Source organism: Vicia villosa, linkage group LG4 (assembly GCF_029867415.1).
Source record: "Vicia villosa cultivar HV-30 ecotype Madison, WI linkage group LG4, Vvil1.0, whole genome shotgun sequence".
Lineage (NCBI taxonomy): Eukaryota > Viridiplantae > Streptophyta > Magnoliopsida > Fabales > Fabaceae > Vicia > Vicia villosa.
The window spans coordinates 172,125,372-172,152,106 of record NC_081183.1 but is presented as its reverse complement, the minus strand read 5'-3'; the positions used below and the strand labels follow the sequence as shown (position 1 = coordinate 172,152,106).

General features: G+C 35.2%; 2 protein-coding genes across 4 annotated transcripts; one reads left to right on the top strand and one right to left on the bottom strand.

Moving 5' to 3' along the window:
- Nucleotides 1-17,080: 17,080 nt before the first annotated feature.
- LOC131595944 (probable NAD(P)H dehydrogenase subunit CRR3, chloroplastic) lies at nt 17,081-20,033 on the top strand. Its single transcript, XM_058868486.1, has 3 exons — nt 17,081-17,418; nt 17,551-17,696; nt 19,710-20,033. Exons 1-3 carry the CDS (start codon nt 17,174-17,176, stop codon nt 19,832-19,834), a joined length of 516 nt encoding a protein of 171 aa, XP_058724469.1. The 5' UTR covers nt 17,081-17,173; the 3' UTR covers nt 19,835-20,033.
- A 1,409-nt stretch (nt 20,034-21,442) lies between these two features.
- Nucleotides 21,443-25,668, bottom strand: LOC131595943 (uncharacterized). Of its 3 annotated transcripts, none has more exons than XM_058868483.1 (9): nt 25,301-25,668; nt 24,852-25,205; nt 24,535-24,750; nt 23,444-24,087; nt 23,263-23,359; nt 23,109-23,162; nt 22,916-23,031; nt 22,541-22,737; nt 21,443-22,310 (listed from the first exon to the last, which is right to left on the bottom strand). In XM_058868483.1, exons 1-9 carry the CDS (start codon nt 25,502-25,504, stop codon nt 21,664-21,666), a joined length of 2,529 nt encoding a protein of 842 aa, XP_058724466.1. In that variant the 5' UTR covers nt 25,505-25,668; the 3' UTR covers nt 21,443-21,663. The 3 variants fall into 3 exon arrangements, with proteins under 3 accessions (XP_058724466.1, XP_058724467.1, XP_058724468.1); XM_058868484.1 differs by having other exon boundaries at nt 21,443-22,301; XM_058868485.1 differs by having other exon boundaries at nt 21,443-22,298.
- Nucleotides 25,669-26,735: the final 1,067 nt, after the last annotated feature.

Sequence of the window (26,735 nt, the reverse complement as noted above, 5' to 3'; positions counted from 1 at the left end):
TTTTTTTTTAATAGAGCTAGGCATATTAAGAGCACTACCCTAGATTGGTCTTTTTCTATGCTTTTTACGATTCCCAGGATTATCCATACTATATAGAAGTAGGAAATCCTTGTTATATTGGACGTGCGGGTCATCGAAGGGTCATCGTATGGTCGTTGAAGGCAACAAGTAGAGGAACCTTAGCATTTTAGCGGGACTATCATCATTTTCCGAAGGGACTCCGAGGGACAAGATCTTTTAGTGTAGGCAACAATCGAGGGTCATTGAGGGACTAAGATCTTTTCTAAGATGATTTTACTCGAGGGTCATCGTTTTGCTAAGATACCTCTACATTTCGAGGGACATGACCTTTTAATCGAAGGCAACCAAGAGGGGCGTACCCTAAGGGTGAGTGCGTGCAAGTGTGTTGTATTCAAATACTTATTTATCTTATATATTCTTTAGTGAGCTAATCGTTTAATTCGAACTTGCCATACACACCCTAAGTAGCATACATCTAAGCAATATATACAATAAAATATAGGAATTTAAAAGTGCGAGAAGATAAATAGGTTCACTATGATTTTTACATTTTGACCTAGCTACATTCTAATAATGAAATCAATAAAACAAAACATGCGCCATACAAGGGATTTTGAGGTGGGAGAAGAAATCGGGAGAATAGAAATTACGAGAAATTAAGTTTTTTGAAATTTATGTGAAAAAATTAAATTAAATATTAGTCTAATTAAACTAAAATAGATTAATTAATTAATTAAAAAAACTAATCCTAATTTTAATGTCTTTTTGGTGATTTAAAACTCTAATTCTAAGTTAAATTAAATTGATTTAAAAACTAAAAAGAAAATTAATTTATTTACTTTACACTAAATCCTATTTTTTTTGTAGTTTTAGTTAGTTGATAATTTTTTATTTTTTTTGCTTTTTTTTAGTTAATTAATAAAAGAAATAAACAAATAACACAAAGATACAAATAAAACAACAGAAACAGGTATTTGATCCTGTGCGTCACGCTTCTGTACGCTTGTGGTGGGTCTTCATCTCTGTTCGTTAGATCTGGATCCGTTGAAATCCAAGGGCTGGATCTGCAGGTGCATCATGGATGCATTTGGCCCAAAGCGCATCCAATCTGAGAGTTACCATTTGTTAGAAAAAAGAAACAAAATTGGCCCGCGTGAGGATCGAACCCGCGCATTTGTGGTCTATTACCTTTGCTTGTTACCAACTCTGCTAATGTGTTAACTTGTTAAATGGATGAACACAAAATATGAAATATTAAAAACAAAGCGAATCAGAAAGATAACGCGCAGCCAATCAAAACCCAGATGAATGGGTGACCTTTTGACTGGCCAATTGCACAATGCCACGCGCCCATCTTCTTCCATCTCCCCATCTTAAAAACCTGCACAATATTTTACTACAAAATAACTAGAATTTTGATACGGTTCCTGCAAATGTGTTTCGTAGCGAATTCCAACGACTTCCAAACCTATGAAATTCAATCAATAAAAACAAAAGGGAAACCCAGATCTACTAAATGGGACATTGCGAACTCGATAGTGGCATCGGTTTAAGCTGTAGGGGCCTGTGTCGATAAGGCCGAAGCTCTTGCATCTCTTGCCCTAACAATGGCAGGTTAAGTTTTCCACGTTAAAACTCTAAGATAATGGTCCATACCTTCTCTAATCTGCGTGCTAAACTCAAATATGTGATTAGTTGGGACATAAACACATGATTATGCAATATATGAAAACAAAATATACATGAAGATGATATTCATGGCATACGACATTATAAGAGTGCTCACGCATGAAAAAGGATCTCAACTTACTCTTGGACGTCTCAGGAAGAGAATAGAAGGACTAATCGTCTTTGAATGAGGCTGCAAATAAGAAAGCGAAACTTGGTTTTCTTTGTGAGATTTTTGAAATTTGAGAGGATAGTTTGGAGGCTAGGTTTTCGTCCTGTTTGAGGCTGCAATGTTGTGTTTATATAGTAGCATGTAATTAGGGTTAAAAAGAATGGAAAGAAATCAAGTTTTGATTGAGAAAAATATTTGTTTTTAAAATTGCATGAAGACTTTCCTTTTCCAATTGATTCTATTTGGTGCACTTTTTTTTCACGTTTAAAATCAATTTATGGAGTGTATTTGGACATATTTATATGAATGGTAAGTCTTGAATGATTTGATTTTAATTTCTTTTGATTTTATTTGATTTATATTGATTTAATATGAATAAAATCAAGTATAAATGAAATAATACCATAAGATAAATAAAATTTGAATCTTGGGCCCTCCATATGTTTAAAATTTCGTGGATGATTGAAAAAATATGGCCCACTACTTAAAAATGCAAAATTCTTCACTTAAGTTTTCACACCTTTCTTGAAAATCGACCAACTTGTACCAATCCTATCTCTCTCATTTTTTATCACATGAAGGCGTTCTTGTACATTTTAGAAAGCTCAAAGAGTCTTCTAAAAGATGCTTTTGGTTTCACCTTCATTGAACTTACCATGTTCATTTACCATCCTTTGAGAAAAAACGTCTCTTTTGCGATCCTTTAGGAGGACCTGTAATGTCTTGGCTTATATCTTCCAAATGAAGCATTTTTGGACTTGGCATGTGAGAGCCAAAGTTGTAGAGAATTCAATTTCCTTCAAATTGAGCTTTGGATGGGAAATTTTTGATGCTCCATGTGAAAGTTATGGCCGGTCAAAGTTCAGTTGACTTTCTCCTTAAAACCCTAATTTAGTAACTTCTTCCTTTGATAATTTTGGACTTGAATAGGAGAAATAGTATGGGAAAATTTTGGGGTATGACAGGTTAATATACCAGAGACACAATTCCGAATCTCGAGAAAGCTATTCCATAAAATTGAATAAATCTCTCTATGGTTTGAAACAATTTGGACGCATGTGGTATAACCGTCTTAGTGAACATTTGCTTAGAGTGAGATATACAAATAACTCCATTTGTCCTTGTATTTTTATAAAAAAGATCAGGAAAAGAATTTGCAATAATAGTTGTCTATATTGATGACATAAATATTATTGGAACTCCTGAAGAGCTTCCAAAAGCTATGAATTGTTTAAAGAAAGAGTTTGAGATGAAGGACCTAGGAAAGACAAAATTATGTCTAGGTTTACAAATTGAGCATTTTGATAAATGAATATTTGTACATCAAGAATGCTATATAGAAAAAGTTTTAAAATACTTCTATATGGACAAATGTCACCCGTTGTCTACTTCAATGGTTGTAAGATCATTAGATATAGAGAAAGATCCTTTCAGGTCTTGAGAAAAGGATAAAGAATTGCTTGGTCCTGAAGTACCATATCTCAGTATGATTGGAGCACTGATGTACCTTGCTAACTATACACGCTTGATATATCATTTGCGGTCAATTTATTAGCAAGATACAATTCTTTACCTACACGAAGACATTGGAATGGAGTCAAACGTATACTTCGTTATCTTAGCGCTAAAATAGACATGAGTTTGTTTTATACCAAAGCATCCAGACTCGAATTAACATGTTATAAAGATGCAGGTTACTTGTCAGATCCTCGCAATGGTAGATCACAAACAGGTTATTTACTTACATGTGGTGGTACAACTATTTCATGGAGATCGGTGAAACAAACAATAACAGCAACTTCATCTAATCATGCAGAACTTTTAGCACTACATGAGGAAAGTTGAGAATATGTTTGATTGAGATCCTTAATCCAACACATACAAAATACTTGCGGTTTGTCTTTTGGAAAAACAAATACAACGACCATATATGAAGATAATACGCCATGTATCGCTCAATTGCAAGATTGTTACACTAAAGGAGACTGAACAAAACACATCTCTCCAAAGTTATTTTTCACTCATTATCTTCGGAAGAATGGTGATAAAAACATCCAACAAATTCGTTCATGTGATAATCTTGCAGACCTTTTCACAAAGTCACTCACAAGTAGAACTTTTAATCAACTAGTACAAAAGTTTGGTCTTCATCGTCAAAGAAATGAACGCTCAGCTGAGGGGGAGAAATACATTTATTTTAAAAGGATATTGTACTCTTTTCCTTCACTAGATTTTTTTCCACTGGGTTTTTTCTAGTAAAGGTTTTAACGAGGCATATCCAAAACAAACATCCAAGGGGGAGTGTTATGAATAATTCGATATTTGTTTCTCAATGATTTTATTCCTTATTTATAACAATTTGTATTTATTACACTTATTTATAACAATTTGTATTTATTACATTGTCTAAATATTGTCCTATAAATAGGACCAATGTCCAATCTCTTTATAGAAATACACCGATGAAATAATACATAATCATTCTATCTTTCTCTCTTCTCTTTTATTTTCTTTCTCCTTATTTCATATCAGTTTAGTATTTTTATATGATTATTAGTGTTTTTATATGATATCACTGCTTTCTATCAATTTCTAGCATTGCCTAACACATTTGTTTAAACAGGCGGCGTGATCAATGAGAAGTTAACTTTCAGTAATAAAAAAAAACATGGACATTCTCCTAACCAACTAGGCCAATCTACTAACTAGATGTACAAATATTACAAGCAACATAAATTAAGCCATAAGCACTTGAGAATGCCAATTGGATGTGTGGGAAGTAATACAAACACACACCTATATTTCCCTAAGTTTGCTTCATGGTTATGCAATGCAGAAAGTCAACAATGCGAGGTTCTCTTCAGGTTTCCTTCCTAATTCTAACTGTCTCACTCATTTTCGTAGCCCTATTGACTAGAATGAAAGAAACCAGATAATGAACATTCCTTTATAGCACTCAACAACAAACAGTCGAGCAAACAATGATGAAATTATATTATTCAAAACTATAATAGTGGTACTCTTGCAATTGTTTCCTCCATCCTCCCTTAAAAGTTGGGGTGGCAAAATGGATGGATATGGATGGGATGAGATGGTTTAATGGATAGATAAACCAATCCATTAGTCTATTACCAATCCACTAACCTCTCTTAATAAAAATTCAATTCAATATATCCATTAAGGGAAAAAATCAATCTAAAAATTCAATTCAATATATCCATTAAGGGAAAAAATCAATCTAATTCATCCATTAACACATTTCTAATGTATAAATATTCATCATCCAAACAAAATCTTATAAATTGAGAATTATATTTTAAATTTCATAAATAAAAAATTAAATGTTCTAATATATTTTTTAAATTTCATAAAAAAAGTTAAACTTCAAAATGAAAAAATTAAATATTCTTAATTGTTTTTTAAATTTCATAAAAAAACTAAATTTTACATTTTTTTAATATTCTTAATTATATTTTAATTTTTAAAAAAATTCACAACAAAAAAAGTATCCTAAAATATTTTTTAAATTACATAAAAAAATAAAATTTCTAATTATTTTTAAATTTAAGAAAAATTTGATTTTTGTTTTTCCGAAAAAAATCAATTTTTTCGCTTTTTCAGAAAAACTATTTTTATTTTTCCGAAAAAACTCAAATTTTTGTTTCTTAGATTTTTTATTTCTTTAAAAAAAAACTCTATTTTTTCGAAAAAAATTTTCTTTTTTATGTTTTTCCGAGAGAACTTGTTTTTTTTTTATGTTTTTTCGAAAACACTCGATTTTTAGTTTTTTTAGAAAATAATAGATTTTTCGTTTCTTTCTACAAAACTCTATTTTAAATTTTATTATAAGACCCGATTATTTTGTTTTTTGAAAAAGAAATCGATTTTTTGCGTTTTTCTAAAAATATTTGATTTTTTTTGTTTTTTAGAAAAAACCCGACTATTTGTTTTTTCTGAATGTATTCGCTTTTTTATTTTTTCGAAAAAACTCAATTTTTTGTTTTTCTAGAAAACTCAATTTTTTTGTTTTTTCCGAGAAAAAAATCAATTTTCTTTCTTTTAAAAAAAAAAAGAAACTCGGTTTTTCATATTTTTCAAAGAAAGTCAAATTTTCCGTTTTCCTAGAAAAATTCGATTTTATATTTTTATGAAAAAATTTGATTTTTTGTATTTCCGAAATTTGATTTTTCATATTTTCGAAAAACTCGATTATTTGTATTTTTGGAAGAAAAAAATTTTAAAAAATAAAAACTATTTCTATTATTTGTTAAAACTAATTTAATGGATTTAAAGTATAAAAAAAATAATCCATTGGATCATCGAAATATGTATTTTGGTGGATGGATTGAATATATTTTGGCTTAATAGATTTAACTTCCACCCCTAATTAAAAGACATAAGCCAGAATATTTGTACACCTACCCCTCCTAAACCAAGGACAACAAGTAAGCATAGCTGACCAATTAACTGTATTGGAGTTTAAGTCCTATGAAACCGCCGAGAGTAAGAAACATCTGAAACGTAAAAACATAAATATCGCTCATTTTTTCCGTTCCTACACAATTAACAAAGTGCCATGGCCACGCTGAATAATTAAATAAAAGTATTTGTTATATTGGCTTTTCAACATACAATAAATACAAATGTGGGGGGCATATTGTAGAATTTAGTGTGACCCATTTTAAAGTTTTTATGGGTAGAATGAATATTTGAAAATTTTAATTGGGTTGTTCAAATAATTAAAAAGTGCAATATAGTATAAAAAATTGAGTGGGAACCATTTAAAGAACTCAAATGAGTATAATGGATGTTTATACTCTAACAACTCGAACCTCTAGAAAGTTATCTTCAGTCAGTTGCAGAACTGAGCGAATTGCGTCGGAGGCAGCTGTTTTGGTTGTTACTGTAGTACTCCCTCCGTTTTTTATTATATGTCGCTTTAGAGAAAAAATTTGTGTTTTATTATAAGTCGTTTTACGATTTCAATGAATCATTAATGTTATTTTTTCTATTATACCCTTAAGCATTTAATATTCTCTTTCTTCAAATTATTTTAATTTGTGTTTCCTATACAATTAATGAAGGACAACTTAGTAAAATCTTTTACAATTTATCTATTTCATACAATAGTTATTATTTTTCTTAATATGTGTGAAAATGCCAAAACGACTCATAATAAAAAACGGAGGGAGTATTTGTCAATGCTCCCCTAATCTAAGCACTACAATTGTATGTGATGTAAACAAATGTCAAAAACCAGATAAAGATCATTCCTACACCATATTCCATTCCAAAAAACCAAGCAAATGATGATGATATGACAACATTGAAAATCATTGTGACTAAGTTTCTTAAGAGACACTTTCTACCTTTATCCTCCATTAGGAGGTCCAGAAGCCACACATTATGAACACCTACAAGAGCAAAACCTAAGCCCCTGGCAAAAGAAAATATGTCTTCTTCCTTAAGAAAATCAAGAATCAGTTTCTAGAAAAACAGAGATGTGAAACCAGCTAGCACCACGAACAATTGATAAAAAAGATTACGAAAATCAGCAAAATTGTTGAGTCTCGACCTTAAGTGATGAAAGAGCAATTCAAACGCATTGCTAGTAGCATGATTAACCACAGACACGGTTACACTTACAGGTGATCTAGCAAATGCTCTAACTCGTTCATCGTAGTGCGACATAGCTGCAGAAACATCCGGGGTGCTAGTGACTGGGGTTCAGAACAAACCCCAAAGCGAGAAGAGCATTCAGAAGATTCTGTTATATATTCAGTATGATCATGGAAGGAGTAGAATCACCGCCATCTTTTTAATTTTAACCTAACGTTCAAAATATCATTAAAAAATTAATTAAAAATAATCACTTTAGCAAGAGAGACAACTTTTACCTGGAATTTCACATACCTAACATTGACAACTTTCGAAAAACTCTATTTTTTTTAATTTTTTTATCCGAAAAAACTCAATTTTTTAGAAAATACTCATTTTTTTAATCTTTTTCCAAAAAACTCAATTTTTCGAAAAAAAGTCTTTTTTTTTGTTTTCCCGAAAACACTCTATTTTTAGTTTATTCGAAAATAATAGATTTTTCGTTTCTTTCGATAAAACTCAATTTTCTTTTGTATTTTGGTGGATGAATTTGATGAATTTTGGCTTAATAGTTTCAATTGCCACCCCTACTTAAAAGAATAAAAGCCATAATATGTGGACACCTATCACTCCTAGACCAAGGACAACAAGTAAGCAAAACTGACCAATTAACTGTTGTTGGAGTTTCAGTCCTATGAAACCGCCAAGAGCAAGAAACATCTTAGACGTAAGAGCATAAATATCACATTCCACGCTGGATAACGAAATATAAGTAATCGTTATATTGGCTTTTCAACATAAAAGAAATATAAATGTGGGGTATATTGTAGAATTTAGTGGGACCCATTTTAAAGTTTTTATGGGTTGAATGAATATTTGAAAATTTTAGTTGGGTTGTTCAAATAATTAAAAGATCAATATAGTATAAAAAATTGAGTGGGACCTATTTAAAGAACTCAAATAAGTATAACAACTCGAACCTCGGGAAAATTATCTTCAGTCAGTTGCAGAATTGGGCGAATTGCGTCGGAGGCAGCTGTTCTGGTTGTTACAGCAGTATTTGTCAATACTGCCATAATCTGAGCACTACAATTGTATGTGATGTAAAGCAATGTCAAAAGCCAGACAAAGATCATTCCTACAACATTGAAAATCATTGTGACTAAGTTTCTTAAGAGACACTTTCTACCCTTATCCTCCATTAGGAGGTCCAGAAGCCATACAATATGGATAACTACAAAAGCAAGACCTAACCCATGGCAAAATAAAATATGTCTTCTTCCTTAAGAAAATCAAGAATCGATTTCAAGAAAGACAGAGATGTGAAACCAGCTAGCACCATGAACAATTGATAAGAAAGATTACAAAAATCAGCAAAATTATTGAGTCTTGACCTTGAGTGATGCAAGAGTAATTCAAACGCTTTGCTAGTAGCATGATTAACCACAGACGCGGTTACACTTACAAGTGATCTAGCTAATGCTCCAACTCGTTCATCATAGTGCGGCATAGTTGTAGAAACGTCTGGGGTGCCAATGACCGAGGCTCAGAACAAACCCAAAGTGATCGGTTAGATGAAGGTGGTGGTGATGGTGGTTATTGTCGACGACGATGGAGAAATGAGAACAATTTCAATAACGGTCACAAGAAATGAAAAGAGTTGGTTGAATATAGATAAAGTGATAAGAGCTTTCAGAAGATTCTGTTATATATTCAATTTGGTCAAGGAAGGAATAGAATCACCGCCATCTTTCTAATTTTAATCTAACGTTCAAAATATCATTAAAAAAATTAATTAAAAATAATCACTTTAACAAGAGAGACAACTTTTACCGGGAATTTCACATACCTAACATTGACAACTTTCGAAAAACACTATTTTTTAAATTTTTTTTCCGAAAAAACCCGATTTTTCAGAAGAAAAAAAACTTGTTTTTTTAATCTTTTTCCGAAAAACTCAATTTTTCGAAAAAAGTCATTTTTTTGTTTTTCCGAAAACACTTGATTTTTAGTTTTTTCGAAAATAATAGATTTTTCGTTTCTTTCGATAAAACTCGATTTTAAATTTTATTGAAAAACTTGGATTTTTCGGTTCCCCCCCCCCCCCAAAAAAACTTGATTTTTTCATTTTGTGGAAAAGAAATCGATTTTTTATTTTCCGAAAAAAATTGATTTTTTTAGTTTTTCTAAAAATATTTTATGTTTTTTTTCAAAAAAAGTCGACTTTTTGTTTTTTTTCTGAAAATATTCGCTTTTTTGTTTTTATGAAAAAACTCATTTTTTATTTTTTCGAAAAGAATTGTTTTTTTGTTTTTTCCGAGAAAAAACTCGATTTTTTGTTTTTTCATAAAACTCAATTTTTTGTTTTTTTTCCGAAAAACCTGGATTTTTTGTTTTCCCGAAAAAAACTTGATTTTCTTTCTTTTTTATATTAAAAAACTCGATTTTTCAATTTTTCTGAATAAATTCAAATTTTCCATTTTTAAAAAAACGATTTTATATTTTTACGAAAAAAATTGATTTTTTGTATTTCTTAAAATTGATTTTTTCATATTTTCGAAAAACTCGATTATTTGTATTTTTGGTAGAATTGTTTTTTCTTATACTAAAAACTCTTTTTATTATTTTTTTAAAAATAATTTAATGGATTTAAAGTATAAAAGAAAAATAATCCATTGGATTATCGAAATATGTTAGATGGATTTTATACAATCCATTAATTTCTTTTGTATGTGGTGGATGGATTGGATGAATATTTTGGTGGATGGATTTAATGAATATGGATTCAATTGACACCCCTAATTAAAAGACATAAAAGCCATAATATGTGGACACCTATCACTCCTAGACGATGGACAACAAGTAAGTAAAACTGACCAATTAACTATTGTTGGAGTTTCAGTCCTGTGAAACCGCCGAGAGCAAGAAACATCTGAAACGTAAGAGCATAAATATCACTCATTTTTCCGTTCCTACACAATTAACAAAGTGTCACTTGCCACGCTGGATAACTAAATAAAAGTATTTGTTATATTGGATTTTCAACATAAAATAAATATAAATGTGGGGTATATTGTAGAATTTAGTGGGACCCATTTTAAAGTTTTTATGGGTTGAACGAATATTTGAAAATTTTAGTTTGGTTGTTCAAATAATTAAAAAGTGCAATATAGTATAAAAAATTGAGTGGGACTCATTTAAAGAACTCAAATGAGTATAACAATTCGAACCTCAGAAAAATTATCTTTAGTCAGTTGCAGAACTGAGCGAATTGCGTCGAAGGCAGTTGTTCCGGTTGTTACAGCAGTATCTGTCAACACTGCCATAATCTGAGTACTACAATTGTATGTGGTGTAAACCAACGTCAAAAGCCAGCCAAAGATCATTCCTACGCCATATTCCATTCCAAAAAACCAAGCAATCGATAATGATATGACAGCATTGAAAATCATTGTGACTAAGTTTCTTAAGAGACACTTTCTACCTTTATCCTCCATTAAGGAGGTCCAGAAGCCACACAATATGGGCAACTACAAGAGCAAGACCTAAACTCATGGCAAAATAAAATATGTCTTCTTCCTTAAGAAAATCAAGAATCGGTTTTTAGAAAGACAGAGATGTGAAACCAGCTAGCACCACGAACAATTGATAAGAAAGATTACGAAAATCAGCAAGATTGTTGAGTCTCGACCTTGAGTGATGCAAGAGCAATTCAAACGCTTTGCTAGTGTTATAAAGTTATGCTAAGTCTGAACTCTTCATTTTCTATTTCTTTGATTCAATGAATAGTTAGTTACAAGAATCTAACAAATTGCATTTTATAGAAGCAATCCTGTAACCTGCTGTAGCAGGTTACCTTACTCTAGCTACTGCCAGGTGTCAGTTACACTATACAAACTACTATCTACTAGTATATTCTAATACCCCCCACAAACTCATGGGGAGCTAGCAACCCTGAGTTTGTGCTTCAACTCTAGAAACTTGGTGGATGGAAGAGGCTTTGTCAAAACATCTGCCAGTTGATCAACACCGGGGATATGAACAACATCAAGCTGCTTGGCTAGAACTTTTTCTCTGACAAAGAATAGGTCTATCTCCATGTGTTTGGTTCTTGTATGCATGATAGGATTGTGGGCCAGCAGCACTGCAGACTGATTGTCACATAATATGATAGGAGGTTTGGTGGTAATAGACAACTCCTTGAGAAGAGTTTGCACCCATAACAGATCTGCAGTGGCTTGGGCAAGACTCCTGTACTCAGCTTCTGTGCTGGACCTTGCCACAACTGGCTGCTTCTTTGACCACCAAGATATGAGGTTTGTGCCAAAGAAGATTGCTGCACCTGAAGTGCTTCTCCTGTCATCTGGGTCAGAAGCCCAGTCAGCATCACAGTACACCTGTAAAGAAGGCACAGTATGAGGGGAGAGAGGGGATAAATGTAAGCCATGTTGAAGGGTCCCTTTGAGGTATCTGAGAATCCTTTTGACAGCCACCCAGTGGGATTCAAGAGGAGCTGACATGAATTGGCATACTTTATTAACAGCAAAGGAGATGTCAGGTCTGGTGATTGTAGCATACTGCAAAGCACCAACTACAGACCAGTAAAGAAAGGGATCAGGAAGGGGTGCTGAACCAGTTTTGGTGAGCTTACAGGTGGATTGCATAGGGGTGGCAACTGCTGCAGACTCATGCATATTAGTTTTATACAGCAAATCCCTAATATACTTAGACTGAGTTAACAAAAGAGAGCCATTGGAGGCAGATTTCACTTCAATTCCCAAAAAATAATCAAGGTCACCAAGATGTTTTAGGGAGAAGGCTAGATTGAGTTTGGAGATGATATCCAAAACTAGAGGTTTGGAATTGCCAGTGATAATGATGTCATCTACATAGACAAGAATGTAGATGATGTGATTTTTGGAGGAATAGATGAAGAGGGATGGATTTTTGGAAGTGAAGTTTCAGGAGGGTTGCCTGCAGTTTTTCAAACCATTGCCTGGGGGCCTGTTTAAGGCCATATAAAGCCTTGTGAAGCTTGCAGACTAAAGAAGAATCAGCACTGATAAACCCCGGGGGTTGTTCCATGTAAACCTTTTCAGTCAATGTGCCATTTAGAAAGGCATTGTTGACATCAATCTGTTGTATGGTCCAGTGATGAGTCAAGGCAATAGTGAGAATTATCCTAATGGTGATTGGTTTGACAACAGGAGAGAAAGTTTCCTGGAAGTCAAAACCTTGCCTCTGGTGAAAACCTTTGGCAACCAACCTGGCCTTATACTTGTTGACAGTCCCATCAGGGTTTTCCTTAACCCTGAACACCCATTTACATCCTATGGCTCTTCTATAGGCAGGAAGAGAAACTAAGGACCAGGTCTGATTTTTCAGTAAAGCATCAAACTCAGACTGCATTGCAGATTTCCAATGAGAGTTCCCAAGGGCCTGCTTGACAGATTTGGGCTCAACAGTAGTAAGAAGAAGTCTGGGCTCAAGTCTGGGTTGAGTGAAGCCAGATTTCGCCCTAGTTTGCATGTGATGAGAATTAACAGGTGCTTGGGAAACAGGTGCAGCATTGGGGGGAAGCACAGGATGAGAAGCAGTAGAGGATGAAGGAGAGGAGGAGAAGCTGAGCCTGTCTCAGAAACAGAATTAGAAAGGGAAGAGTGAACAGGTTCAGAAACAGAGTTGGAAATAGGTGCAGGGGAAGATATAAGAGGAGCAGAATTAGACACAGAATTAGGTTCAGAACTGGACACAGACTTAGACTAAGAGGAAAGAGAAGGATTAGGCTGCGATTGGTGAGGAGTAATAGGTGAAGAGTGTGCAGAAACAGAGGTAGTAGGTTGAAAGGCAGACAAAGGCAGAGGAGAAAGAGGGACAGGCTTGGATAGAGAAAGGCTTTTAGAGGAAGAAGGAAAAAGATCAGGATAAGGGAACCTGGTCTCATTGAACAGAACATCCTTAGAGATGAATAATCTGCCAGAGGGAGACAAACATCTATATCCCTTATGAGAGGTGGAGTAGCCAAGAAATAAGCACTCATGAGACCTAAACTCAAGCTTGTGAGCATTGTAAGGTCTTAAAAGGGGAAAGCAGGCACAACCAAACACTTTCAAGAACTTGTAATCAGGTTTGGTGTGAAATAAGGCAGTGTAGGGAACCTGAAAATTAATGGAGGCAGAGGGAAGTCTATTAATGAGATAGACAGCAGTGGAGAAGGCATAATCCCAATAAACAAGAGGAAGAGAAGCTTGGCTAAGCAATGTGAGGCCAAGGTCAAAAATGTGTCTGTGCTTCCTCTCAATTACACCATTCTGATGGTGAGTATGAGGACAAATAATTTTGTGTTGAATGCCTAGTTCAGAGAGGAATTTTGTAAAGGGCCTAAACTCTCCTCCCCAATCTGACTGAACAGATTTGATAGGATATCCATGCTAAAGTTCAACCATAGCCTTGAATTGCTTAAAGGTACTAAGTGCCTCAGCCTTAGTTTTGAGCAGATATAACCAAGTGAATCTAGTGTGTGCATCTACTAAAGACATATAATAGGAATAGCCAGAAGTAGAAGTATTAGGAGAGGGCCCCCATAAGTCACAGTAAATCAACTCTAGAGGTGCAGTGTGTGGAGTGTGAGATAGAGTAGATGGCAATCTATGAGCTTTTCCCATACAACAGGCAGTGCAGAATAAACTTTCATCTTTGAATTGAAAAGGAATATTACAAGATTGGAGGACAAGCCTCAATGTATTTATACTAGGATGTCCTAGTCTCATATGCCAAATATTGGCCAGTTGTGATCCTATGCAAGCAGAATTTGCACTATATACAACATTATTTGGAGAAGATACACTTGACACACACAGGTTGGAAGAAGGAGGAGAAACTGTCAAAGCAATAAAGGGAAACTCATATAGGCCATCAGCACCAACATGTCCTTGAAGAAGCACTACATCAGAACCCTGTGATTTTACTAGACACTTATCAGCAGTAAACAAGAAATAAACATTATTATCCTTGCAGAACTGACTCACACTGAGCAGATTCTTTGTGATAGAAGGAACAAGTAAGAGATGATTTAATTTAAGCTGTGAGTGTGTGTGACTATGAGAGGAAAAGGTGCTGGAACCAATTGAAGAAATGGGCAAACCTTGGCCATTTCCAATAAAGACTTGCTCATGCCCTTCATAAGGTGTGCTCTGCTGCAGATTCTTAGCATCACTAGTCACATGGTAAGAAGCTCCAGAGTCAGGAAACCATGAATTGGACGAGGAGGGTGCTGAGTTTGCTATGAATGTGCTGGGAGGAACTTGTAGCACTGTGGGAACTTGAACCACTGAAGCAGGTCTCATCACAGCAGGTTGCCTGTTCCAAACCTGATTGGCAAAAGCATAAGTAGGCCATTGTTGCTGAGGAGTGCCATAGGAATTGGAATTGGCTGTAGGCTGAAAGTTCTGATTAAAGCTATGCCAGCAGTTAAGAGCAGAGTGACCAAACTTCATGCATAATTGACATTGAATGTTGGAATTGGAGGATCTACCACCACGACCTCGACCAGTTCTGCCTCTTCCACGACCATAACTGCCACGGAGAGCTTGATAGTGAGGCTCAGAACTAGCAGGAGGAGGAGCCGGAGTAGACTCTGAACTAGCAGTATTCCCTTCATCAGTGGTGGAGTTGGCATTGTTTGTGTGAGTAAGATTGAGGGACACAACTTCAGGCACAGGAGTTTTCTTGAATTTGTTGAGGCGTAATTCATGAGTAACAAGAAGGATCTCTACTTCATCAAGATCCATGATACCAAACTTGCTCTCAACAACAGAGACAACTGGAGCATACTCAGCAGGTAAGCCTTCAAGAATCACATCAATGTGATGTGAAGTAGGAATAGGATCCCCAATCGAAGCAAGAGCATCAACAATTGTGCGAATTTGAAGCAGATAATCTTGCACAGACAGATTATCCAAGGTAAGAGCACGCAATTCAACTCGCAATTGACGTGCCCTAGCTCGCGTCTGCTTCTGGAAATAGTTGAACAACCGATCCCATAGTTGATGTGTGTGAGTGCAACCAAGAACACGAGAGAGAATCTCGCTCGAAAGAGTAGATTGAAGCCACGAAAGAAGCATCTGATCCTTTTGAAGCCAAACAGAATAAGCAGGATTGATCGTACCTGAGACGCGAGCAGCATCATCAACGAACTGCGGAGGAACACGAGTACAAACCACGAACTCAGTGAGATTGTGAGCGTTGATATAAGGCTCCACTTGTTGACGCCATAAATGGAAGTTCTTCTCATCAAGTTTCGATGCGATCTTGAGAGAGAAATTGAGATGACGAAGATCGCCAGGAGAAGACGACGCGATTGGCGTCGCTGTGTTGGAGATACGAGCGGAAGACGGTGAACCAGGTGGCGACGACGGCGGCGGCGTCGCCGGAGAAGTAGTCATGACCGAAGATCGATTAGTCTACTGATACCATGTTATAAAGCTATGCTAAGTCTGAACTCTTCATTTTCTATTTCTTTGATTCAATGAATAGTTAGTTACAAGAATCTAACAGATTGCATTTTATAGAAGCAATCCTGTAACCTGCTGTAGCAGGTTACCTTACTCTAGCTACTGCCAGGTGTCAGTTACACTATACAAACTACTATCTACTAGTATATTCTAATAGCTAGTAACATGATTAACCACAGACGCGGTTACACTTACAAGCGATCTAGCAAATGCTCCAACTCGTTCATCGTAGTGCGACATAGTTGCAGAAACGTCCGGGGTGCCAGTGACCGAGGCTCAGAACAAACCCCAAAGTGATCGGTTAGATGAAATTGGTGGTGATGGTGGTTATTGTCGACGACGACGGTGGAGAAACGAAAACAATTTCAATAACGGTTGCAAGAAATGAAAAGAGTTGGTTGAATATGGATAAAGTGAGAGGAGCTTCCAGAAGATTCTATTATATATTCAGTATGGTTAAGGAAGGAATAGAATCACCGTCATCTTTCTAATTTTAATCTAACGTTCAAAATATCATTAAAAAAATTAATTAAAAAATAATCACTTTAACAAGAGAGACTATTTTTATCGGGAATTCCAAAGAGTTAACATTGTCATAAATAAAATTTATAAATATCGTATAGTGACTTTAAGAGGTGCGTGCATGTATGAATATAAAAATGAAGATCAATTTAAAAAGTTTGGAGAAATTTCCTTTTAAACTATGAAGTCAAAGAAAACATTCGGCGTTTGGAGAAATCTTCTTGTAAACTATGAAAACTATGAAATAAAAAAAAAACATCTGGTTGTAAAGAGTGTATACTATAAAGGAGAGAAGTGGATATTATGTTACTTGAATTTCTTTTTCTATTTTTTTTTTATAATTTAATTAATGACCAAAATTGATAAGTTAAACTTCTCTTTGTCCATATTTCAAAAAATAGTATATTTTATATTTCATTTCCATTCACATAAGAATCAATACTATGATTTGCATTTCTAACACGTATGAATTAAGCATTTATAGCATAACTTCCCTCTTGAATGTTGTTTAGTGTTCTTATATGATTATTAGTGTTTTTATATGATAACCTTGCTATCTCTCAATTTTTAGCATTGCCTTAAACTAAGAAAAACTATTGAAAAGAAAAAGAAAATCATTTTTATAACTCACTTACGATATTTTGTGGCAGTTACCTTATCCTCCCCAAAACACTCTGCAATGTTTTGTTCCTTGAGCAACCTTTCTATACCCAAACCCATTGTTGTTACTAATGCCTCCCTTCCCCAAAACCCAGATTCTTCTTCTTCATCATCTTCACCTCAACAAACCAATCTTCCCCAAAATCAAAAACCTTCACCTTCACCACCAAACAAGCTTCGCCATCGAGCTCCACAGCCTTCAATTATGCAAATTGAACGTGCCCTCGGCGCCGGAAGCTTCAGAGACGGCGAGCCTGACCTCAAGTACTTTCCCTACTTTCTTTCTCAGACTTTCTTAGTTCTGCTAGTCTATCAGAATTTGATGATTTTTTAATCAATTTTGTTGAAAGTGCTTCAATTTCATTTTGGATTTTGATATTTATATGTGTTTTAAAGAACGGAGAAAGATTTTGATGTAAAGAAGACTACTATGGATTTGTTTTTGGGGCAAGCATTTGAAGGGAAGGTGCAGAAAAGGCTGAGGGAAACTGGAGAATGGCTTGGTGAAAATGGGGAGACCAGATTTCGCTCCACTAAGACTAGTAAGTAACAATTGGCAGCGAGTTTTTCCGTATTTTTTTGTCTCTTCAACAAAGATTGTAGCATGTATTTTGCTTTGTTATACGAGAAGAATTGCATAGGTATAGGAGATGAGGGAGAAAAACTGAAGTAGTATTAAAATAGTATGAATGAGCAATTGATCATATTCTTGTAGCATTTATATGCAAGATAGACTTAGGTGGTGGAAAATAGTAGAAAAGATGGTGGAAAATGACTTAAGTGGTTTGGATAAGCAGAGAGAAGATCGGTAGATTTTGCGGTAAGGAGAGTTGATCAGATGAAAATGAGTCAAATAGCTAGGGGTACAGGACGACTTAAATAAAGTATAAGAGCAGTTATTAAGAAAATTTTCGAGATTAATGATTTAGATGAAAACATAGTATTCTATATGGCAAAAGTTGATCTATGTAGCCGATCCCATTTAGTGGAATAAGGCTGGCTTGTTGTTGTATAACTTTTTTCAAAAAAGTAATACAAATTTATGGGAAGTAATAATCTTTGGGACTAGCTAATTAAGACGAGGCCTTTGCTAAATTTTGGGCCCTATTGTTTGTTTGTCTCTGGACGAAACTCACAACAAAGTTTGGAAAAAATGAATTGAGATTGGAACAATCTCTAACAATGGTCGCCTTGTTTAGAAATATCTTCCTTAGGATTAAGAACAAGATCTATAACTCTTTGGTTATGTAGTTCAATTTCAAACACTACATGCTGCAAATCCAAGCCAACCAACCAATGCAGGGCCTACTGCTTCTCCCTCGGCAATAGGGAGTAGATTTTGTAGGTGGCTGCGGGTTAATGTTCTGTTGAAGTATCAAGTGTGAGTAAAAAATATAACATTGAATGGAAATATGAGTGTTGAGCATCATATAAAAAATGGGATTGTCTTAAAGTTTTGGGTAAAGGTATTGTGCTCCAAACCACTTTTGTGGGCGCTCTTAGTTCAATTTGACAATCATATGGTGTTTAAAGCCCCCAGTGTGACCCAATATGTTCCTTGCTTTCCACTAATCATCATATAGGTAATTATTAGCCTGGCTGTTTGAATTGAAGTAATATTTGCGTTGTTCCATTACTTTTCATTTCTTGGGTACCAAAACATGCCATCTGGTATGATTGTGCCCGGCTCTGCAGCAGGGAAATCCTATCCCAAAGTTGCACTTTCTCCCAACTGTCTTTACTATGATTACCAGTGAAGAATAAATGTCAAAGATTTACCACTCATATAACATAGCAAACACGTGATTCGATAATCAATACCCTTTCTTTGGAGTTGTGAGACAGTTTTGACATGCCTACCAAAGGAAAAGTTTGGCTCAGTAGTTGACTCTTTGAGGGATTCGGTTTCTATGACAGCATCAAGTCTCCTGGTTCTCTAAGGGGGTTCCTGTCAATAATATGACTAATGGAAAAGGAATAAAAGTGTCTGCATCATGAGTTTATTCCACTCACTCCTCACGAGGCAGCCACAATAACTCTGTTGAGAGACATTAGGATCCTGAGACTCTGCAAAGTTTGACCATTGTGCAACCAAAGGACATCCTCCATGTATAGGAAGATAGTGACTGATTACTACCTAGCCTTTAATATCCTTGACACCATAGCATTCGAATGCTTGATGAACTTCCAGGCTTGTTTGCCAAACATTACTATGTTGAAAGCACAAAGATTTTGAAATGACTAACCCTCAGTCCCTCACACTGTTTTAGCATGGATAGTTTATCTCAAGAGAACCATTGTATCCCTTTCATTTTCATATATAATATATGATATCTCTACTATTGGATCCATACCAGTAGGAAATCCTCAAGATAACTTAGAGGGTAATTAATATATTATTTCAATTATCATATTATTTCATTTACTATAATTTTTGAATTGGAGCGTATTTTAGTTACTCGTCATTGCAATGTTCGAATTCATTTTATCATTTTTCAAATAATGTTGAATATGAAATAGTTCTTTTTTCTTACTTATGATTTAAACTGTTGCAGGAAAAGGAATTCTGGTGTTTGCATTTCAATGGATGATGCCAATTTGGGTTTTATCATTCCTAATAGCTTCTGGAGCCATCAAGTTACCATTTAGTATCCCTTTTCTTGATGACCTCCTCTTGTAAACATTGGCCAGTTACTTTTTGTAGATTGAGTAGTTCTAAACTACTTATAAGTTCAAAGGAACACTGCATACATATACATTTGTATTTAATAGTATGACATTTTGGAATTTCAGTCTTTGGGAGATTGTACAGTCACTTCACTGATTTGATTGAACTTGTATTAGTTTAAATGTCAGATATCATAAATGTTAATTGATGTTGCTCACATGTAATTGCTTTTGTTTTGGGGCATTTGATTATATATTGTTGGACTATTGTAAGCAATGTAGTCAGACTCGAGATCCTACGCAAGCTCGGGTAGGGGTAACAAGATCGTGAATCGGGGATCGTGAAATCCTACCAAATTTATAAATTCATATATATTGCATATGGATTCATAATATGCATATGAAGCAACATAATTTTCTAGGAAAAAACGTCAAGTAACACCAAAATAACTTTAAAAACTGAAATTTAGGACGATAATATTCATAGAAACTAACTGAAACATTCAAAACAGTAGCATATCACACCTGAAAACATCTTAGATCCCCTTAAAAGTAAGTAGCAAATAACAATTAAAAACATCTAAAAAGAACAAGACCAAAACAATAACATTACGATCGAAAAAGCTTCAAAACAAAAATCACCGTTTCTACGCGTTTTCGCAGCGATTCCACCGTTTCTACACGTTTTCGCGGCAATTCCGGTCGCGCCTATCTTAAAACAATTCCAGCCATACTCCACATGGAGGGTTTTACAAGATTGCAGAATTGTCCGATCCTACGAGTTGGATCGCAATTCTGACTACCATGATTGTAAGCACTTAAACTTGATGCACCACGTCTCATAAAATGAACAGACAAGGGTTAGGGAGTAATACTTTCAAGCACCATCATGTACAATGAAGAAACAACAAGCTAGGGTTTTGTTAAAACTTTATTAGTAATCATAGGATCCCACGGTTCTAAGTATGTGTTTGGATTAGCTTTTGCAAACCTTAAATCACATCCCAATGCATATTTTGATGTCATTTTAAGAAGCTACAAATTGCAGCTTTTACTACAAGTGCGTATGTGGAAACAAACATAGCATAAATCATATATGCATATATGCATATGAAGGATAGAGATCATAAGATTCTGAAAATAACATTGTAACTGTTAATAATTTAATATGCGAGTTATACAATACATTATCCTATTTACAGAGCTAACTGTACTTACTAACATCTTAACTTCCTAACCAACCTATCTAACACTAACATTATAATATTATTTGGAACAAACTTCACTCAGAGGAGCCATAGTTTTACATAACTCAAATAACACTAATTAGTTATGACAACTTGTTTAAAACAAACAAGCACCATGGCTCACGAGTGCGTGTCTCGCTACATCCAAGATAAATAGTGGTGAGTCAAACACAGAGTACTTGTTGCACACAGTACCTCGGCTCAAAAATGTTTACTTTTATTACTTGTGGAATTTCAGTTAGCCCCAAAGTTCACAAAACCCCGGACATCGGTTCAAATCAGTATGAAAAACACAATTTGCTTAACTTGCTCTTTAGACTTGACAATATTTTCTGACGTAGATGACTATGCATACTCAACAAAACATTTCATCATTGAAAACAACCAAATATAGAACTTGTCAAGTTCATATATCATCATAACCCCAAGTACACTTTACCGTCGATTGGTACAAATCTAGGATATAAAACCAAGAATAAATTAGTAGAATTTAAATACATTTAACATATAAGGACTAAAGATTTTCTTCTAAATATATAATAAAGTACTGCATAAGATTTGTTTAAGGATTTCTTCCCTTGGACTCAATAACTCATCATATCTGCAAACTCCTGAGCAAATGAAGTGCCCTTTGCCACTGTGGTTTTTCTGACAGAACAATTCTTCTTAAAGCTGGGACTGCTCCAGCAGCTATAATTGCTGAATGGTTCTCACTATCCATACTCAGATTATACAGTATTGTCAAGCTTGCTTCAATGCCTCTTTCACTGCCTTCTTCAATCAGCTTCACCAACGGATTCACCGCCGCTAGAGAAATAATAGCTCCTGTGGAATCTACCACCCCTTTGGATACTATTCTATTTAGTTCGACAGCAGCATTTTCCTGAGCTTCTAAAGAGGATGATGTTTTGATCTGTTCTACAAGTCTTGGAATCGTCTCATAAAGGGTAACTTCGACATTGATTGGATTAGAACTTGTGTCGTAACCAGATAGAGAACTTAGTTTAACTAGGCAAGCAGCTACCCAATCTTTGCTGCGGAGAGGAATATTGGACTTGAGAATTTTGCGGAGCGTATCAATGAAACTGGAGAAATTTATTTTGTCGCGAAACTGCCGAGAGTCGAGCAGTCTTGTCAGTAACCGGGAAGCTGCAGATATTGCAAGGCCAGCTTCTTCAAGTTTAATAGCATATGCTGCTGAAAACTGATCTTCTGCATCAGATTCCATGTCTGCTGCATAGGCTTAACAAATAATGAGTCACATTTTTTATTTAAAGAAGAAAATGAAGGTTTGTGCAATATAAATAGTGCTAAAGATAACAACTAAAAATAAAAACCTTTTTCCACTATCAAAAATCACAATCAAGTTGAAACACATGTGATAATCTTTGTAATCATTTTCATATATCATTTTGTATATCCTAAAGCAAAAATGTTAATAAGCCCCACATTAAAGAGCAGAAACTTTTTACCCGAAATTTTCAAGAAATTTTGCTGAAACGTAGAACTGAGGCCATTTTCAATATCCACGGATATAATCGGAGTCAGTGTTGGGTCTGTCAAAGCCACAAACTCTAGAACAGAAGCAGCCTTCTCTTGTAAACTGGGTGAAGATGACTTTAAAATCTCAACAAGGCGTGCAATGAAAACTGAGTCCAGTATATCGTTCCTGAATGATTTATCAAATAAAACATAAGACGATGTAAACTAAGCTGTGCATAGCATATATCACATGTTGCTAAATCAAATACAATGTACATGACAATCTTCAAACTCTATATGGTCGAATTACAGCAAAAAAATCCTAAACCGTTTTAGAAACTCTGGTTCATATCCCTTTAGCTAACCTTGGGTTTATTTTCGATACGGCTTGCTCAGAGTTGGTGCTACTTAATCCCGTTGAACTATCATTTCTTACTCCACCAAATTCCTTCTCAGATTCATTAACTGATCCATCATAAAACTGAAAAGAATCAATGTACTTGACAATCAATCAGAAAAATTACAGTTCTAAATGAGCGCATAATATGTGATACGAACCTTCAACTGCATCTCTTTATTGGGGTCTAATATCTGAGCAAGTACGTTCAAAGACTGTAGAAGCACATCATACCATAATCAAAACCTCATTAAGTTTTCTACTTTATAATTGAAATCTTGCTAGAATTAATTAACATATAAGAAATACTATTACCTTTTCCACAATAGCTCCACCTATGTCTGAGCATTTTAAAATATTAACTAAAGGACCCAAACCGCCCTTGGATTCAATTACGCGACAAACAATGTTGCTGCATCAAGAAACCATAAAACATGATTACAATTTACTAAATATGATTAACTTTACAGCTACAAACTAAACTTTTTAGCATTACCTAGCAGACAGCTTTTCCAAAGCTTGAGTCGCTGCCAGCTGGACTGCATCATCATGGCAACTCAAAAGCCGTAGTAATTGCTTTACTGCACCAGCCTCCTTGAATGCAATACGCATATGTTCATTGATACAAGCACTAGCAATTGACTTTGCAGCTCTTAGGATTGCTGACTTATCTTCTAGTTCTAGTATCAGTACTAAACGAGCAACACCACCAATCCAAGGTAAAAGTGTAAGACGCGGCTGATCATCTGAATATTCAGAATGAGATGCCGTTTCTCCATTTTCTACGACGCCAATACGAACAAGGAATCGCTGTTGTGCCTGTCCAATCATTGCATTGGCTTTTGCTTCATCTATGTCAGCATTCTTATCAACATTTAATCCGACAAGAAATTCTGCACCATATCTGGAAGGTTTTGTATATGTCTTTTCAATTTCTGTACCATCCGGAAATGCGAGTGGTTCATATAAAGGTGGGGTGTATGACTTATAGGCTGAAGCACCTATTAACGGCACAGGAACTAAACCTTCTTCAATAACAAGAATTCTGTAGTAGTCGTCCTTCACAAGTTCCAGCAATGCTTTCTTTGCTTCCTTTGTAATGACTTGAGATCCTTCAGAGTAAGATGTTAAGAATTTTGCCTGAATTTGAAGATAAAAACTCATCACATTTTGGAATGTCATAAGCATCAAGAGAAAAGAACTTTGGTTAGAACATATATAGATGTACAAGTTGTTGGCAAAGAAATCGAATTGACTTGTTTTCAATATGATATAAATGGGAAATTCTACAAGGTAACTTGTGGCTCTCCCTCTCCAAAAATTACAATGCCATGTTCCTACTGGGCGGGAGAGGATCCAGGATAACCTGGAATGGAACTCCTCACCAATTGCTCAAACAGGCTTTCAAACCATGTCAATAATCATACCATATCATCCCTAGAGCACAATATTTTAGGTGCAAAAACGGAAATGATCGTGTATCATGCAGAATCCATCTTAACAACAATGACATAAGCTGATATATCAGCAAGTAAAACTAGTAATAACACGTAAACATTTCAGAGCAACCATTGTCAAATGTCTCACCAATTTTGGAATAACACCTGCTTCAACCATGATATCGTGGTTTTCACGGCTCAACGCTAAATTTGCCAAAACACCCCCAGCAGCTTCCTTCACCTTTACATCCTCATCATCAAGGTACTTAATAGCCAACAAAAGAATATCACTCTTTGCAAGTTTAACGCGGAGCTTCTCGTCAACCAATAAGTTCCTCAGGGTATTCAAACTCCGCACCTTCACCTGCGAAAACGAATTTCAGACATTCTCAATTTTCCACACACATAAAACATGCGGTCACCAAAGTTGTTGTATACTATAGTGTATACTAAGACCTATAATACCTCAGAACCCAAGGAGGATTGTGCTAGCAATCTATTTATCTCTTCTATAGCTCCACTATCTGCTACCGAATCCCTATAGAGATCAATAGAAGATATCGATCGCAAAAGGCCTGCAGCAGCCTCGGACGACGAACTTGACTCCGATCTAAGGAGATTCACAACAAGATTAATACAGCCAGGAAATTGCATTATATTGTCAATACACTTCTTTCCACCAAGTGAGTATTGCCCAAGAGTAACTATAGCATGTTCTCTATCAAGAGGGTTGTTATCTAGGCCTAGCATACGAACAAACAAGGCCACATAGCTATCACCAAAGTCAGACGATGATTCACCTTCTACTTCATCAATTCCCTGAAAGCAAAACTCAAGCATTCAATAGTTGTCTAATTCATAATATACATAATAAACACAGATAACCCACAAATGAACGGTTGACAGTTACTCACCGGAGAAGCGGGACCGACGGCGGGGTCAGGAGAACCGTTACTATTGGTGCTACGACTGAACCTGACGAATAGGGGGAGTTTTGAGTGTGGTTTGAAAGAGGAAGAAGATTGAAGGAATGTGACTCTGGATGTGATTGAGGGTGTGAAGTGGGAAGGTTTGAGGTTGGAGGAGGGTGTTAGGATTGGGGTTGTGGACGCTAACATGTTGTTGTTTTGGGGATACAGGAAACTGAAACTGTTGTTGAGTTTCACTGTACTGTTTGAGTTCGAGATTCTTCCTCAGGAAACAAGGAACAAGATAGGGTTTTTCTCTTTTTTCCTAAGCCCAAAGCTTTTTCTCATTTGGTATAAGTATAGACAAAATTGTTTCTGCTATAGTTTCTTTGATTTTTTTGTAGATGGTATTTTAAGTTTTGTTTCTGCTATAGTTTTTTTTTTTTTTTTTGTCTTTTTCACAAATTTAATTATAAAAAAAATGTAGAAAAAAATGGCAATAATCAAACTTTAAAAAAAAATACAAAAAAACATTAGGTTTTGAGAGAAATTATGTGGGTAACCGAGTTTGAGAGTGTCTCACACATAAGAACCACCCTCATGGCGCCTACATGCAAATTTGTAAGTGCATGCGCCACCCCAGGTGGCGCCTTAGTTCAAGGAGAATTAGGGTTTGCTACAAGATGGCGCCTATGTACATATTTTGTATATAGGAGCCATATGGGGTGGCTCCTATGTGTTAGGGCTTTTTCTATAAATATATCTCAAATCCCCCTTCATTTTCCACACATTTTCTCCACTGTTTTCTCACATTCTCTCCAAATTTTTTTCATGGTCGTCTTGCCGATTTTTAAGAGAGATGATCATGTTTGTTTCTCGCCTGTGAAACCTACGATTAAAATGAAATTTTGTAACATCTATTCCATGGACCATCTGAATAGGTCGTTGATGCGCTAGTTAGATGGCGAGTATGAAGCTGGTGAATGCATCAGAAGAATTCAAAGGCAGAGAACGAGGACGTTAATTGTCATGGTAAAAATGATGCATGAACACATGTGACATCGTTTTAATGGTTGTGGTAGCGTAAAAATGTTGTTGTATTAATGCTGTTAAATTTTGTCTGTGTTTAAAGTTAAGCTTTGTTTGTGTTGTTGTTATTTAAGCGTTGTTTGTGTCGTGGTTTTTTAAGCTTTAATTGTGTTGTTGTTTAAGTTTTGTTTGTGTTTGTTTAGTTGTAATACCCATATGTTTTATGAATAAATGAAGTCTAGTTGATTTCACAAAAGATAGTACAAATGAGAAATACAATTATTGGTTGGTGGAAGTTGCTCCATGATTAGGACAATTATTTCTATTGTGTCCGACCTGACGACGTATGCTACACTTTCTTTCCATTTTTTCATGATCATCCATATCGGTTCTAATACGTGTGCTATTGGGT

What these genes read in the sequence shown, in the direction of transcription:
- LOC131595944 (XM_058868486.1), top strand. Translation starts at nt 17,174, where the DNA reads ATGTTTTGTTCCTTGAGCAACCTTTCTATACCCAAACCCATTGTTGTT. An exon ending in GACGGCGAGCCTGACCTCAA is followed by an intron (nt 17,419 to 17,550) that starts GTACTTTCCCTA and finishes TGTGTTTTAAAG; the next exon opens with AACGGAGAAAGATTTTGATG. An exon ending in ATTTCGCTCCACTAAGACTA is followed by an intron (nt 17,697 to 19,709) that starts GTAAGTAACAAT and finishes AAACTGTTGCAG; the next exon opens with GAAAAGGAATTCTGGTGTTT.
- LOC131595943 (XM_058868483.1), bottom strand. Translation starts at nt 25,504, where the DNA reads ATGTTAGCGTCCACAACCCCAATCCTAACACCCTCCTCCAACCTCAAA. An exon ending in CAGGTGTTATTCCAAAATTG is followed by an intron (nt 24,088 to 24,534) that starts GTGAGACATTTG and finishes CTTCAAATTCAG; the next exon opens with GCAAAATTCTTAACATCTTA. An exon ending in TTGGAAAAGCTGTCTGCTAG is followed by an intron (nt 23,360 to 23,443) that starts GTAATGCTAAAA and finishes TTCTTGATGCAG; the next exon opens with CAACATTGTTTGTCGCGTAA.